Here is a 16,799-nt window from a genome sequence, read left to right on the forward strand (position 1 = left end):
CAATATGATGTTATCTTTGGGGATTAATTCAGCATTATGATATATCTCCACATAAAATAATGAAGTCTTGTAGCACCTTAAAGACTAACAATTTATTTTCTGGCATAAATTACTGTGGACCCTTCAGGACTTCCTCCTCGTGGTCCAGTATACCTGTTGCCTATGATCTGCCAGAGTGGTCCCTCTTTGCTTTCCGGAAGTGGTGGAAGTGTGGTTGGCAGTGACTAGAGAGAGGAGCAACACCGAAATCGTGGAGCATCTTACCCATTAACATGTGGCTGGCAGCATCTTTTAGAGTTTTCAAGACCTTTCTAAAACAGCAGGCTTTTGCCTTGCAAGGTTACTAACAGTGATGGCTGGGTCCCGTTGAGACTGGTACAGTAGAACGCAGAAAGGCCCAGGGGAGGTGAAGGCAGATCTAATTCTAGTTTTGTCCCCAATCTCTTCCCTGATGAAGTCTACTAAGGAAACAGTGAGACGAGGGAGGAGAAAGCTAACAGGCAGCGCCACCCTCTGGCCTGGCTGTAACTAAGAAAAACAGATTGAGATTAGCAGGGCACCGTTCCCATTTGCCCTAAAGGACCAGACTCCGTTGGTCATTAATGGTTTTAAATACGGAGAATTGTTTTATCCACCATCTCTGCCTCTATTGCATTTTGCCAGTGCTTCAGTTTTATTGTGCGATTGTAATTTTCATTGTCATAAACTGATCTGAGTGACGCGTAGACATCAGAAAGGTGGGGTAAAATGATTTAGAAGTGGGAGGAGCGGAGAAGGGTCTAGGGGTTCTAGGTCAAAAAGGTGTGAAGAATGAGGCAAGCAACCCTCCACTGTAGTCTATTAAAAGTCAAAGGAAAGAAACTGAAAAGGTTCATGGCTAGATGGCTCAGTTGGTTAGAGTATGGTGCTGATAATGATAAGGTTGCAAGTTCAATCCCTGTAGGGGGCAACTGCATATTCCTGCATTGCAGGAGGGTGGACTAAGATGATTCTCAGGGTCCCTTCCAACTCTACAGTTCTATGATCTCTAAGACTAGAAATGTGGAAGCTGTGGCCATCCAGATTCTGTTGGACCACAGCTCCCATCACACCTGACCATTGGCCATGTTGACAGGGGTGGATGGGAGTTAAGAGCCCAACAATGGTTGAGGGCCACAAGTTCCCTATCCCTGTTCTTCTTTAGGATCCAGGCAGAGGTGTTACACTGCACTGGAAGCAGAAAGACACCCTTTCCAAACCTTGCAGAAGCAGCAGCACCCATAGTAGGTTACGGGGCAGCTTGCATGAACATTAAGATTCCTTGGGTGTCATCTAGTGACTCAATGACATTAGGTTGCTTTTAGCACCAGAATCAAGTAGAATTTTGTACTCTGAAGGGAAGGGAAGACACAGAGAGGGATGGAGGAGGAACACTGTAAGAAGGGAATTAAAAAATATACCTGCTTAGACATCTCTTAGGGGCTATGAAAGAAATTCTGTTTCTCTCATTATCTTGATGAGAACATTCACTTTTGCTCAAAATACAATATTCATCTAATGAATTTAAACAGTGGGAAAGAGGAAAAAGAGGTAGAGTAGTTTTGAAGGAAACAGTCGGAGTTTTCATCAGGAATAGCTAAAACAGATCAGTCAAAAATGGGTAGTGCTCATGTGCCTGGATCCAAACCTGTTAATGCAAAAAACATAGGCACTTCTGCCCATGCATGTGAGCAATGATTTATTGATTTCCTTCCCTTGTTTCAGCTAGGGTTGCAAAAGAAACTCAAGTTTTGCAAATTTAATATGCACTGATTTGATCCGCACCTCCCACACTGATGTGTGGATTAGAACAGAGCTATTTGGTTCTGCTCGTCTCCAAATGCTGCAACACGATTCTTAGCTAATTACAAAAACGTATAAAAAAAGTATAAAACGTGTCTAAAGCTCATACTTGGAGAGAAAAGGAGCTTTGTATCCTTAAAGAAAATGTTCACAATGTGTGTTTAAATGTGCTGATTTTCAGGTAGGTTGGCTTTTTAAAATATCAAATTATATGTGAAAATAAGACAAAAGGTATTTATGAGTCGAACAGATGGGAAAGTGACATAGGCCCTAAAGAGACCGATTTGCCCATTCCTCTTTGTGGCCCTCAGAAGTCACTTAAATCGCCCAAGGGACTCATTGGAGGGGCATCTGGTGTGGCAGGGAGCTGCAGAAATATGGGTGACCTTACCAAGCACTTAACAGAATTTCCACTCAAATTAATGAAGTTTGGCGTCAACCCAAAGAGAAGAAAACAAAGCAGATGGTGTATCATTTCTTTAAAACTAAGATTTATTCAACAATGTTAAAATGCGCGAAAATGTTGACACTCCTATCAAATATTAATGGTGAACACAAATAGCCGGTGGCGCAGTTTTTCTTTCTTTTCTTTTCTTTTTAAAAAACCCAATTAAATTCCCTAGAATGTATAAATAATGGTTAGACCTCACAGCACCCTGTGAGGTTAATTAAGTAAAGATTCATGTAGCCATTCCCCCCTTTCCATTGCAAGGCAGCTTGTTTCAATTTATTTACAGTATTTGTATGCCGCCCAATATCAGTGTTCAGGGGGCAGCGTGCAGCAACAAAACACTAAAATACAGTATCAATGAAACAATAAAACAGCAGCATGAAAATGTCAGCGGCAGCCAGTAAAACAGTACAAGATGCACAGCATCACTAAAAGTACACTGCAGATCTGAAATTCATTGCATTAAGAGGCAAAGATTTAAAAAGTCTGGGTAAATAAAAATGGCCTTCCTCCCGCACCAAAGAGAGTATAAAAGTGACAGGATCTGATCAGACTGAGAGCCAGTACAAGCCTGGCAAACCTCAAATATCAGGAGTTTTAAAATAATGTCAATGAACTATCAGTCCAGATGCTGGACTAAGCAATTGAAGAAAAGTCTTATTTTTAGTTCTAGCTTAAGGAGCTAATTGTGGCAAGCAGAAAAGGCCCTATCTTGTAGCTTGTTAAGGGTATTAGGATTCCCCTCACAGAACTACAATTCCCAGAGTTCCCTGGGAAGAGGGACTGATCATTAAACCACTCTGGCAATTGTAAGTGTGAAAGAAATGGGACCTCTTAACAAACTACAGTTCCCAAGATTCTTTGGGAGAAGCCATGACTGTTTAAAGTGGTATGATACTGCAGATGAGGCCTCAGCCACTTAACTTCTCAAAATTCATATGCCACAGTGATTCTTGGTTAATAAGATAGCAGTCAGTTGTTGTTTAATTTTGCAGTAAGTTTTCGTAACAACCTCCTCTTTCATGTGTCTGAAGTAGGGATGGATAGACCTGTCAATCTCAGTTCTCTCAGATTAATATTTCTCCAATCTTAAAATCAGTTTGCCACATTTCTGCAGCAATTTGTGGGTTTATTTTTTTAAACTGCATGAAAATTGATCAGCGTTGATCCTCTCACACAGACATTCTTGTATATAGTTTTGACCAATGTACATTTTTTTGCAAAAAAATCATTTTTCTGCACACTTTCCCCTGATATATGTGTTTCTGTAAACATTGTTTGGCTGGAGAGCGGCATCTCAAAATTCAGTGAGGTGTGCATTTTGAAGGCTGGCTATGTTTTGGATCTCGTAATGTTCTGGAAAGTTCAAACTTAGGTAGGTTCACATTTAAATACGAATTGAATTTCAACACCTTCCAGAAGTCTTGCTTCAGACTAGGGATGAGAAATTCATTCAGTTCACCTTTAAAGGGGAACCTACCTAATTTGCACTTTCTGAAACAGAATGAGAAACAAAAGAGCAACGCACTTGCTGGGAAGCTAGCGGACTGGCTCCTCCATACCTGGTTAGTCATAGAGAAAAAGTGGCTATGAGATGCTGTTAAAGCAGTTTGCACCTAGTGTTTGCCAGTATGTCTTACTTGGGAAAGAGAATGAGGGACAGAAAGAAACAAAACATCCACATGCCTCAGTCTTTCAACAAAGGAGTGGTCTTCTCGAAACTGCCTGTGGCTTATACAGGAATTCCTGAACAGTCCCTTCCCTTCCCCTGCTGTCACCGGTCAAGTGAGTGCTAGAGCCTGGATGGATGGGAACTTGAAAAGCCCTTGTGTGGATGAAATTCAAGCACTCAACAGCTTCAAATACACCTTGTGCTGTAACACCACCAGTCTGACATTATCTTCTATTGCATACAAGGCTTTTTTCCTGTTACCACAAAGGTAAAGTTAAAAAAGGCTTACTGCAGTCCGCTAAGGAGACCGGGACCAGAGGGAACACACTTGTTTCTTTAAAACAGTACAGTATTCATTGCCACCATGACAGCCTTCCTGATCCTGGAAGTCCCTCCCTGACAAAAATCTGGCTACTGTAGCCTTTGTGTAACAAAGCAGCAGAGAAACAATGGGTTCAAATGGTACTTAAAATTTATTCAGAACTTAAAAAAATGCATGTTTTAACCATTTCACACGGTTTTGCCGATTTTACACAGCTGACCATTTCCTAAGCGGCAGGCAATCTGAGCAGGATCCTGCACATCCATTATAGGCGCATAATGGAAAACAAAGAGCCCCAGTTTATTTCCCAAGTATATTTCCCGTCACCTTCTTAGGGTATTAGTCCTCATGACGCTTCAAGAAAGTTCGACCTGGAGATCCTCCCCATATTTTTGGATCAGCTTCTCATGATTGTGACTGACAGACCACTGCGTTGGGAGATACCTGGGCTGCATAACGTCCAAGAAGTGTTGTCGCCAGCGCCTTTCCAGCTGCATGAGAGAGCGAAGGCCCCCACGGGAAAAACACTGGACCACTTTTAGGCCATGTGGCATGTAGTTCTCATTACAAATCCTGAAAGGGCAGAAATAAAATGTGGATTCAGATACAAAGACAGGACCCCATGGAATTCCAAACCACACACAGGCCTGTTACGCTTTGGCCTCCTGTATGCACTTTATAAAATTATCCGTAACATGAGCAGGCAGGGGACAAACAAACAAAAGCCTCGAGAGGGTGTTGCAAAGAAACAGGCAGAAATGAGAAGTGCTGGGGGTGAGGATCAGGCCTAGCCTCTGGCTCTCCATCACCCCTGCAACCTAGACACAGAGCGAAGTTTCCGGCTGTACCTGGTTTCCAGTCCAGCTGCTTCCTGCAGCATCTCCGGGGAAACTGTCACAGAGTCAAAGTAGTCCTTGATCACCTGAAGCAACTCCTCCTTCCTGGCATTGGGAAGACTGTCTGCATTCAAGAGAGCCCTGGCGCCAGAGCGGACCTGCCGGCGGATGGGGTCTTCCAGGAGGCGGACGCCCTCCTCGCAACCAATGGGGGCGCCAAACTCCTCAGCCAGCTGCTGCTTGAGATGGTTGTCATAGTAATTGGAGATGGCATGGCAGGAGGTGCAGAGGAGAAGCACGTCGTGCGAGTTGTGGTCCTTCATCTGGATGGGGAAGTGCTTCCGGTACTCGTGAGGAACTATGTTCTTCCTGTGGAGGAAACAGCAGCGGTTGCCAACAGTCAGCTCTGAGACTGCAACAACCCACTGACAACCTGATCTAATGTGGTATCCTAGCCTGCTCATCCCCGATTCCTCCTTCCTAAGGCAGTTAATGGCACAAAATGACAGTGTACAGAGCAGCAAAACACAGTAAAATGAGCAAAGCGATAAAAAGGTAGGGTATATTGTACATGTTTAAATTTTGAGGAAGTGTTTTTCAGGGTCTACAATCATGCTCGGTTCTAGTTACATTAAAGCAAACGCAAATAAAAGCCCTTGTCACGGGTCCCTTGGTTTCATCAGGACTGGGCATGGGGTGGGAATCCCAGACAAGGGAAAGAGGATGGAGATGGAGCAGATGGGGGGCACCTGGAGGTGAAGAATGCAAGTCCTCCTCCTTTTTACTCTAGATGTCAGGGCTGGGGAAGTACAGCCATCAGATCTCGCCGCCACCCCTCCTGTGCAGCAGAGAGACTCCTTAGGAACGGAGAGGATTCTGTCCAGCCAGAGGGATGAGCTGAAGCAACAGGAGCTCAAGGTAGACAGGCAGGAAAGTGGGATCAGTTGCACCTGCCCAGGAGGAGTTGTGCTGGTGCACATGTAGAAGACAAGTCTCATAAACGCCCCACCTCATATGAGAGAGGTGTGTCAAACATTGAGACATCTTCGTCGTTCCTGTTCCTGAACTCTTGACTCGTGGACCTTATGTTTGATTCTGAGCCCACACTGCTATTAGCCTGAGTAAAGATCTCTTCCTTACCCCGAAGGAAGCGCCACTGTTGTTGTGTTGTGGGACAGGAGCCTGACAGCCCTTGGCAGACCTTTCCTGACCAACATGGGGAAGGCCGGAGACTGAGTGGGCAGGGCGAGGTGTATAAACGGTTTCAGCAAACACCTGATCCTCTTTCAGTCTCTAGTATTTTGCTCTACCAGAACTGAATGCCTTCCCTGGATTACTGGAGAACTCACCGAATATAAGACTCTCTTTTGCCACACACAACACACAGGTTTTCTTTGACAGTCAAGTAATAATCTACTTTAGATTCAGGCCGCCCAGAAGGTTCAAACTGTAGCTTCACAATAAATGGGTCCATGCTTACTAATTCTGTAATGGCAAAAAAAAAAGTTGTTAAAATGTTTAATTTCTGCTTACGTGCCTTCTCTAAATAACGGGTTGCACAAAACAATAATGAATGTCTGAAGATGAATGCTTTGCAGTGGCAGGGTGTGGTGTATGTGGCAAATCTTGTTTTCCAAGCCAACATCTTCAGCCTCTGCATCTGCTTCAGTGTGGCCCAACTTTAGCCCACAAACCTCTTGTTGCCTTTCAGATACCTTTCATCCCTCACTTCCTTCATCCAGACTGAGGGATCTAGATCCCACATTGGAGGAAGAGGAACAGAAGAAGATAGAGGGGCATCATGTGGCCAGGAATGGGTTATGAAGTGAAGGAGGGCACACTGTGGTGAGCCTCAGATAAGCAACTTGATGGATTTTAATTGGCATGGATGGGAAGAGCATCTGCATCCCAAGAGACTGTCCAACAGATATGACCCAAATGTTGATGCACATTAAATAGTGGGCTGTTTTCCATATGTAGCTGAGCTTCTATGTCATCATAACATTGGCCAAAAAGCTCAGTGTTGTTGACTAGTAAAATAACAGGCTCACAAACCTCCAATGCCTTTGTCAAGGTACCACTGAGCCTTCTTGCGATCACAAGTGCATAGAGGCTGCCCATCTGGAGCATGTAAGAAGCAATTGTCATACAAGGGAGATTTTCTGCAAAAACAAAGTTTAACATACATTGCCCAAAATATACAGTGGTAGTTCCTTAATACTTCCACTTACTGCACACAAGTTCACGTGTAATAGAGGTAAATAATACTGTCACCTCTGTCTTTGGATTTACTCTGGTGCAAGACCTAACTTCAACAAGATTTCCTTCCAAGGAAGACTGCAATTTTATGCACACTTACTATGAAGTAAGTCCTACTGAACCTTTGAGTAAACTTTCACAACATCAGCCTGCAAGTAGATGGCCCTTCCCCTTAGCAGCAGGCATGCTCATTGCCACCACCAACAAGCTGGAGAAGGGCTGCAGCTCAGGGGTAGACCAACTGCTTTCCATGCAGAAGGTCCCTAGTGCAATTTCCATCCTCTGCAGGTAAGGCTAATGATGTTCTTAGTCTGAAACTCGGGAGAACCATTGCCAGTCAGTGCAGCCAATACCAAGCAGATTCTGATTGGGTAAAAAGACAGCATCCTATGTTCACAAGTTAACCTGCAGGGCGGGGACTTAATTTTTATCTGGTGCCAATTGCTCACTATTTAATGAAAAACTATACAAAGCTGCAAACAGTTTTACCTGACAGAATATCCAATGCCCAACGGCTTTCGCTTGAGCTTCCGAGGATCCTTTGATTGTTGATTGACAGGGGAGTGTCCATCATTTACTGACTTTGGAAAGTTTCTTTTTTTCTCTGGGCCTCCTGTATTTTCGTCATCTCCAAAGCTACTCCTGTTTATTCCTTTGAAAGGTACATCTGCCAAACCCTGACACATCTTCAGGACTTTTTCCCAACCAGGAAGAAGAGCATATTTACTGCCTGCTGGAAGGAAGGGCAAGTTCAGCAGGTGGAGGAACAGAGCTACTGACACCTGGGCATCCCTGGCAGCATAAGCAACCTGAAGAGGAAAAGCAAGAACTCTGTGTTATAGTATGCAGGAGGGCCCAAGAGGAACAATTCCAAACATGAAAATAATGAATGCAGGTTAATAAGATAAGGAAATTAAGTTCCCTTATTCTACCTAGAACCCCCACACTAAAGTGTCAACACCAAAGCTCCATGAAGCTATGGTAAAACTGACTTCCAACAGTGTAAGAAAGCACCGTTTCCATTCTGCTGCAGTTCATCTTCCACCAACTACATTATTTGCCTTGCTGTCTGCTGTTGAAAAATTATGAAACTTACATAATAAATTATGCACGTTAGGTTGTCACTACATTATTGCACCCCATTTATTTCAATGTAAAGGAAATGCAATTTAGATTGGGCAAGGAGGAACATAATCAATTGCATATCATCTGTGGACTGAAAGCAACATCATCAACTATTGATTGTATTCACTGGATTGATTTCTGTTCTGGACAAACAAGCAAACACCAGCAATTTCCACTCCCATTTCTGTTTTCACTACAATTTTCTGACATCCTTCCTTGCAACACAGCCACAACTGCTCCCGACCTTCATTTACACCCTCTGTTGTGGCAGCTCCTTATGCCACTCTTTCTCAGTTTTTACGTATTCACATCCTGGCTTAAGCAATGCAGTCCTAATTCAAATCAGTATATATATATTTAAATCCTTAAGATGTGCTTCAGTCCTCCTCATATCTGTTTCTTGCAAAGCCTTGCTCCCATTTTCCCATGGGAAAAATGAGACGTTCCAACTGCCACAGTGAATGACTGCAAAACTACTGTGAGCTGCCTTGGCGACAAGACTCTCCAACCACTAACTACTACCAGTGCAGTGATGAAAAACCAAACCTGTTCTGGAGTCAGTTCTTCTTCTTCCCAGTTGCTACAGCGCAGGTGAAAAGACTTGTCAAGTTGGTAGCTGAGGATGCTCTCAGAAAGAGCTTTGAGGCTGAGTCCATTTTGGGGAAGGACCTTACTTTAGGTTTTGTAAATGGGAGAAAGAAGAGTTATTTTTTTACACAGAAAAACAAAATGACTTCGGAACAGAATGATGCATATGTTTTTGCAACCACTATGAAAGTGCCATCTGTGTCTAGAACTGTCTTGGCGAATGTAACCGCTCACTGTTTAATCTGGGGATTTGACATCTAAATTGTCAGTGTTATTAACATGAAGTTGTTTCACAACTGCAGTTACTTGAAAAACGTAGAGTAACTGTATATAAAACAAATACAATTATTAAAGAAGAAAAAGCAGGCGATCTTCCCTTATGTATATACGAGTTTTCTATCCCACCTTTCTTGTGCCAGTGCACTAACATCATGGAAAACTAGAGCTAAATATTTAGGGATATGGCTGGATGGTGATACGAATAATATTTCAGGGATAAATCATAGCAAATTCATGACAAATTTAGTGAGTAATTTCTGGTTGACATGGCCCATATCATGGATGGGCAGAACATTGTACAGTTTGTTTTTATTTATAAATATATTCTTAATTGCTGCTGTCTCCAATCTGGATGCTTGGCAATGGCTTTAGTAAAAACAACAACACGCACACACCCTGGAGATTTGCATTGCAATCTTAGGTATGGTTACTTGTAAGTAGGTCCCTCTCGGTTTAGCATGCCTCACTCCCCTATAAAAATGTTTAGGAATGCAGCCTTAAGATTTAAAACATCCTAATAGTAAATGTATAAAATGTGACTACATTGGTCAGAAAGAGAACTGTGGCTCTAAGGAGAAATAAGGAAAATATGCAGGACAACCTATTTTATAAGCTTAAAGGTAAAGGGACCCCTGACCATTAGATCCAGTTGTGACCGACTCTGGGGTTGCGGCGCTCATCTCGCTTTATTGGCCAAAGGAGCCGGCGTACAGCTTCCGGGTCATGTGGCCAGCATGACTAAGCCGCTTCTGGTGAACCAGAGCAGCGCACGGAAATGCCGTTTACCTTCCCACCTGAGCGGTACCTATTTATCTACTTGCACTCTGACATGCTTTCGAACTGCTAGGTTGGCAGGAGCAGGGACCGAGCAATGGGAGCTCACCCCGTTATGGGGATTCGAACTGCAACCTTCTGATCGGCAAGTCCTAGGCTCTGTGGTTTAACCCACAGCGCCACCCGCATCCCTTTTATACACAATCCCTTTTATGCACAATAACACTCACTTTTTTCCTCCTAAAAAGTAAGGGGAAATGTCTGTACGTGTTATGGAGGGAATGCCTACGGGTGGCATGCCTACGGATTTTCCTCCTCTAAAAACTATGTGCGTGTTATGGTCGGGTGTGTGTTATAGAGCGAAAAATGCGGTATATATATAAGCTTGAGGTCTATATTGGGAGGAATTTATGTTGGCAGAATTCAAGGGAAATATTTTCAAAATACAGTATCTGTGGTATACAGGGTGACCCTTTATGCCTAGACAAAAAAATAGCCAGATAGGACACAACTTTCCATTTGTTGATCTCTCTCTCTCTCTCCCCTAAAGTGGGAAAGACTGTGATCCGGTGGCCTAAGGGCCCACTCAGTCTGCTGTCCTGATGCCTTTCAACTAGAAGACTCTCCCCAGAAAACAAGGCACCTGGCCAGCAGAGTAGTATTCTATACATCAGCAAATGTGAGAGGCTTGGAGGAGAAAGGAAAGATCCCAGGCAAGAGCTGGGAGGAGTTACTACCTTCTGCGGGTGGTAACGGTTAAGATCTACCTTTAAAAGAGGACTCTGTATTCTACTTGTACTTTTCTTAGATGTTTTTCTTACTCTTTTTTTATTTGCATTAGTTTTCTATATTGTATTATGTGTTATGAAAATCCTAAGCCCTGCCCCCCAAAATGTGGCAAATTTATAAATTGGGTAATGACTTTTCCCATATCTTCCAGGCATGCCTACGTATTAATCTGTTTTGGAGAATGATTGATATATAAGATAAGTATAAGTGTGATAGTTATAACTTTAAAAAAAAAAAAAGAAAACTGAGCCCAGAAGTAGTTTTATAATATTATCTGAAGGATTTAGTGCCAGAGACTAATTTAGAATTCCTTAGTAATTAATCTAACTACAGCCAAGTTAACTTACCAACTACAGCCAAGTATCACAAGTAATTGGAAAAGAGGTAATGCTCACCCTGTTTGGGAGTGCGAGCAAATGGCAGGTTGCTGTGATGCCGAAGATAATTGGCAGAGCAATCCTAACAGACCTGCTGACTGCAGGCAGTTAGGATGGAGAGGAGGGGTTTCTTAGCTGGTTGGAGAACAGAGGTCACTGTTATACCTGCTGCTCCTGCCAGCACTAACTGGCCCCAAAATGTGGCATTGTGGGGGATAAATGTAAAGATGATATACAACAGTTTGATTTCCCCCTTTTATTGGGAGTTGTTGTATGCAATATGTGATTAATGAATTTTATATGAATTACATATAATGAATTCTGGGTGAATTTTATCTTCCATATATATATATATATATATATATATATATATATATATATATGGGGAATATAAAAAAAATAGTTAGCAACACGAAAAGGAAAGACCAACACTATTCTGTACCAATTGCAATGAATAACACTCTAGGGGAAAACCATGCTAGCATCCGTCTCTGGTAATCATCATTAAAAATAAAATTAAAGATGTGAAAACACAATTCTATCTTACCACCAGTGCATGTGTGTGTGCACGCGCGCACACACACACACACACAAAACCACCTTTCTTGCAAGGATACATACTTCTGTCTTATAGCTAGATACCGAAGGTCCACGCTCCCTTTCACTGTTACACCGTAGCCATGAAGTAACTTGCAAGCATCTTCCCAACACCCTACTCCAACTTTCAGGATGCCACCATCTGCCAGAATGTCCAGCAAAGTCTTTGGAAGAACCTGTCCACCTCTGGTCAACTGGGGCAAGCGAAGAATAGTGCAAAAACCACTGTAAACAGCCAGTTGCAAGATAGACACAGGAGGATCCTTCTTCCCTTTGACTGAGACCTTGAAAAAATAAAAAGATAATTTCTGGATTATATATATATGCCATAACAGAACGGAAGTACAGAGTTAATTTTAACAACCTTTTCGGCTATCTAGAGCAAGTCTACTGGGAACATTATGCATTTTCAGTCAATATTTCTTGCCTATCCTAATGTAAATTGATACAGGTTGTATCACCAGTCATTAAATTTGCAAACTGACTCTGGGTTTCTCCTACTTGCATAATGTATGGGGCTGGCGGTGAACAAGCTCAGAAGCACTCCCATATTCAGACAGTAACATCATGCATTAGCCATTATTACAGTCGTATTTCGGAAGTGGAATGGAATCCATTCTGGAAGTCCGTTCTACTTCCAAAATGTTCAGAAACCAAGGCGCGGCTTCCGATTTGTTTCCAATTGTGCAGGCGTGCCAGAAACAATAGCAGAAGCTGCGCTGGACGTTCAGCGTCCCCAAAAAAATTGAAAACCAGAATACTCACTTCCGGTTTTCGATCGTTTGGGAGCCGGAAAGTTCGACTCCCAAGGCGTTTGGGAGCCAAGGTACGACTGTATTGTGTTTCAGAACCCTTAGGCTAAAATCCTAGCCAGCAGCTAGTAGTTCTTTTATTCTGGTGGGCCACTAACCTAGTGCCATAAACCTGTTCTGCTTTCTGTCTTTATAGATTAGTTATATTTTAATAGTCTGCCATAAAACATGTGTTGTGATGTATTTTTTAGAAAAACACACACCAAAGGAACCTAGACAATTGCATCCTTTTTGACATCAGTAATAGCAATGCAATTGCATTGGTAACCTCAAGACTGGACTATTGTAATGTGGTTGTCAATCATCTGTTTCTGCCCTAAGATGTTAAAGGAACAGACCTTCCCATCGTTTATGACTTACCCACTCACAGTCAATTCCAAGGACTGGACAACGCACCAACACTTTCTGAATAAAGGGTTCCACTTCATTCCACTGCTCTGCCTCAGAAATTACCACTACATCTGCCCCAAGAATCTTCTCCACCCAGGGGATTGTGGAAGAAGAATGGAGTGGGAGAAAATTCTCTTCTGAGGTGTCTTCCTTTTCTCTTTCTTGGACCGCCCTTCCTAGGTTAAGTGCAACACAAGATTTGTGTTTCTGACGGCGGATGAGTTTCCAGAAAATCAGGCCTCCTGCTGCAATGCCTAGCAGAGAGGCGACAGTAACAGCAACGGTTGTTTGTCTTGGCATCTTTCATTCCCCATACATCTTCACCTACAGAAGAAATGGCATTATTTAGAGTTGCCTTGTAACCTACAAACAAAATATTATGGAAAATATATGAAGTCCTAGACAGGCTTCTGGGAGAGGGGACCATTATGTCTCCAATCTTATACCTACTTACCTGGGAGTATGTCTCACAGAGCTCAGCAGAATATGCTTCTGCCTAAACATGCGTGGGATTGTGTCATATATTACTTTTAATTCAATCCAATCAAACATGCAACTGAGATGTTCAAGATCTGACAAACTAGCTGTTTAGAGCTTACTAGGTAAGGAGGCTTATAATGATATAACCAACACAGTCTCGACCCAACATGGTCCTTTCCCAGGAGAACATCCATTTTAGGGAAATAAACCCAGCTTCAACTTCCTGCTCTTCATCAGATGCCTAGCCCCTTAATGACACCATTTCTATTCCTCCAAATCCTTCCTCAATACTATACTTTGGCACAGTCTCCTGGCTCCTTTGCCCTACAGTAACTAAAACTGTGTATGCAAAATGCAGTAACTGTGCATTCTCCAACCAATTTCCCCTCACTCTGTGTCCCTCTCCTTTCTTTGTTGTCTCCTTTGTGTCCATTTTCTAGACAATTAGCACTTCAGCATAGGGATGTATCCTCTCATTCATTGTAAGATGCTACATTCCATGGATGGCACTGAATGTATGTATGAATAATGCCAAACAGTAAAGGGAAAATATTAATATTTTAAGTTATAGTGAAGGCTTACAGCCAGTTAAGTAATTCTGAGTTGCTTGAACAGCCTTTTAACAAAATCAACTAATTAAATTTAATGAGCATATAACGCACAATAGATACATTTTTGAGATCCTAAGCTCAGTGGAAATCACACATTGTGCATGCTTATTCACCATTACAACGTCACAGAACTCCAGGGTTCCATGGAACACAGTTTGTAAAATGCTGGATTAATTCATCTACTGAGTAAGGGCCTACTGTATCCAGGCCTCGTCATAACAATCTTATCATGCATTTTCTAAAATCGTGGACCTCAAGTTTTAAAATGAACTATTTTAAAAGTGTATTGCTTAGTTGTGTGAGGTTATTTCATTGCCTAATACGTTAAACTAGTATTGTATGGGTTGGGAAATACCTTAGTATTTTGCACTCAACTGGCAAAAGAAATAGCCCTGCACTTGCTTGTGGAAATCCCTTTTAGATTTTTATTTTTGAGTTTTTTCAGTTTTACAATTACACCTTTTTTCCATACTATATATAGTACCCTAATTCTTTTTTACTTCCTACCCAGCATTTCATGACAGCTCTTTTTACTTCTTGTTTGACTGCATATATATTAATCCTTCACCCAATTCTCCACACTCGCTTATCTTTCATATTATCAACAAAGTGCCTCCTACCTAGAATTTATATTTAAGGTCCAATTTTTGTAAATATTCCCCTGGGTACTCCCACTCACTCCTCATCAATGTGTCATCTTGATTTCTTATTTTAGATGTCATAGTGGCAAACTCTGCATATTCAGCTAGTTTGTATATCCACTGTTCTTTCCCTGGGATCTCTCTTTGTTTCCAATCTCTTACATATACTGTCCTTGCTGCTATTTTTGCATATAAAAATAAGTTATGGGCTTTCTTTGGTAATTACACCTAGAATAAATGCTTCCAGTTTCTTGGGAAAGGTAAATTTAAAGATTTTATTTAACTCACTGTACACTATCTCCCAAAATTTTCTTGCCCGTTTACATCACATCCAGACATTTCCAGCACATTTTTTATTTTATTTTTCGGTACATTTTAACCCATTTGACCGGTGTCAAATACCATCTATACTGCATTTTGTACATATTTTCTCATATTTGGTAACATGCTGAAAAGTTGCATCGTTGAATTCCATAATTTTTCCCACTCAACAATTTCAATACTGTATTGCACACTATATCAATAGCCCATTTTATCCCTGGCTCCTTAAAAAGTTCATCTTTAGTCTCCCACCCTAACAATAGTTTATATATTTTAGAGATTAGTTCTTTATTAGGCCCCAAAATCGTTTTCAAATTCTGATCCTTCTTGCACAAATCTTCTGGAAACCCCTTTTAGAATCCAATGGAAGTGACAGTTTAAGAGAGTTGTGAGGGAGGAAGATAGGAAGGAAGGAAGGGTTTAAGATAGAAAATGGCATTTTTTAAAGGACTGCTTGGGAGACTGCTCCAGAGTTTTAGCTTTGTCACTCTGTGCTTCCCATGTGGTGGGATATAATAATAAATGTAATAAATATTTTCTCAATGCCAATTTGTGTCTTCGTTGAGCAGAGTGGTTTCAGTTTCCATTGTAACAATTTTGAGTGGCAGAGAGAATGCCACGCCATTACAACTGACCAACCTTCCTTATGTTTGTAAATCTTAATAGACTCAAGGTAATTGGCTTCCCAGTCAGTCAGTTTCACTACAAGAGCTACCAACTGTTTTATTTCACCATTAAGGTTTCTTAAATGGAGTTAATGGCCAGTAAGGTGAGCTTTGCAAGAGGCAAGCCTTCAGATCAGTCCATTTCACCTTATAAGACCTCCCTCCCTCAGAGTTTTAATGCAGGGACTTCTTTTTTTGTATCTGGTGCTTAGTGTTTTTGGGCACTTTGAATGTGTGGCATAATACGTTTTTTATAAAAAATAATAATCCGAACACACATATAGCGCTTGCATGTCAGAGTGAAGAGATAACAGCTAATAATAATAATAATAATAATAATAATAATAATAATAATAATAGTAACAGTTTAATCTCTCCCCGTGAAACTTTGTTGAAGCTGAGAGAGGTAAGAAAGGCGATTGGTGAGAAAAGATCGCACAATATTCTTTACTTGGGGAATGGGATGCTCCTTGTTGAATCAGGGCCAGGTTCAGAGATCGCATAAGGAGCAGGAGGGTATCCTAGCTCCACTCGAGTAGACCCGATTTGTCTAAAGCCCCCTTTGCATCTTGAAGTTTTTTATATTAGCATTCTTAGGGCTACAGTCGCAGGCAGAAGCAAAGAGCTCCACCGACCTCTGAACGATATTACAACAATCTCTAGGAAAGAAAAATACCACACGACGAGGAAATCAAACGCAACCATCTCACGGCGATTTCCCCCTCCCGCCAGACCCAACAATCTCGCTTTTTTTTTTAATCCTCCCCAAGGGCTGAACCTCTCAAGAAACACGTATCTACTATCAACAAAAGACACGTGCATGTTACCGTACCTGCTTCTGTTGCGCGGGGCAGGAACTCCTTCTCCGTGGTCTGCGCGCTTCCCGGAGCCTGCTCGTAAGCGAACGCTTCCGTCCTTCGGGGAGAGGAACGTACACGTGTGTTGCCGGAGCTTGCAGGAACGCAGGGAGTCGCCATGTTGTACGGCAA

At 42.0% G+C, this 16,799-nt stretch overlaps 1 protein-coding gene across 1 annotated transcript; it reads right to left on the reverse strand.

Annotated features, from left to right (window-relative positions):
• Positions 1-4,398: 4,398 nt before the first annotated feature.
• EXD2 (exonuclease 3'-5' domain containing 2) lies at positions 4,399-16,799 on the reverse strand. Its single transcript, XM_082225163.1, has 9 exons — positions 16,643-16,799; positions 13,063-13,416; positions 11,915-12,174; positions 9,033-9,159; positions 7,851-8,170; positions 7,158-7,264; positions 6,452-6,587; positions 5,115-5,471; positions 4,399-4,839 (listed from the first exon to the last, which is right to left on the reverse strand). Exons 2-9 carry the CDS (start codon positions 13,390-13,392, stop codon positions 4,623-4,625), a joined length of 1,854 nt encoding a protein of 617 aa, XP_082081289.1. The 5' UTR covers positions 13,393-13,416; positions 16,643-16,799; the 3' UTR covers positions 4,399-4,622.

This window comes from Podarcis vaucheri, assembly GCF_965113315.1.
Source record: "Podarcis vaucheri genome assembly, chromosome: 1".
Classification (NCBI taxonomy): Eukaryota; Metazoa; Chordata; class Lepidosauria; order Squamata; family Lacertidae; genus Podarcis; species Podarcis vaucheri.

What these genes read in the sequence shown, in the direction of transcription:
- EXD2 (XM_082225163.1), bottom strand. Translation starts at nt 13,392, where the DNA reads ATGCCAAGACAAACAACCGTTGCTGTTACTGTCGCCTCTCTGCTAGGC. An exon ending in AAGAACTGACTCCAGAACAG is followed by an intron (nt 8,171 to 9,032) that starts GTTTGGTTTTTC and finishes TTTCCTCTTCAG; the next exon opens with GTTGCTTATGCTGCCAGGGA. An exon ending in GCAGCTGGACTGGAAACCAG is followed by an intron (nt 4,840 to 5,114) that starts GTACAGCCGGAA and finishes CTGCCCTTTCAG; the next exon opens with GATTTGTAATGAGAACTACA.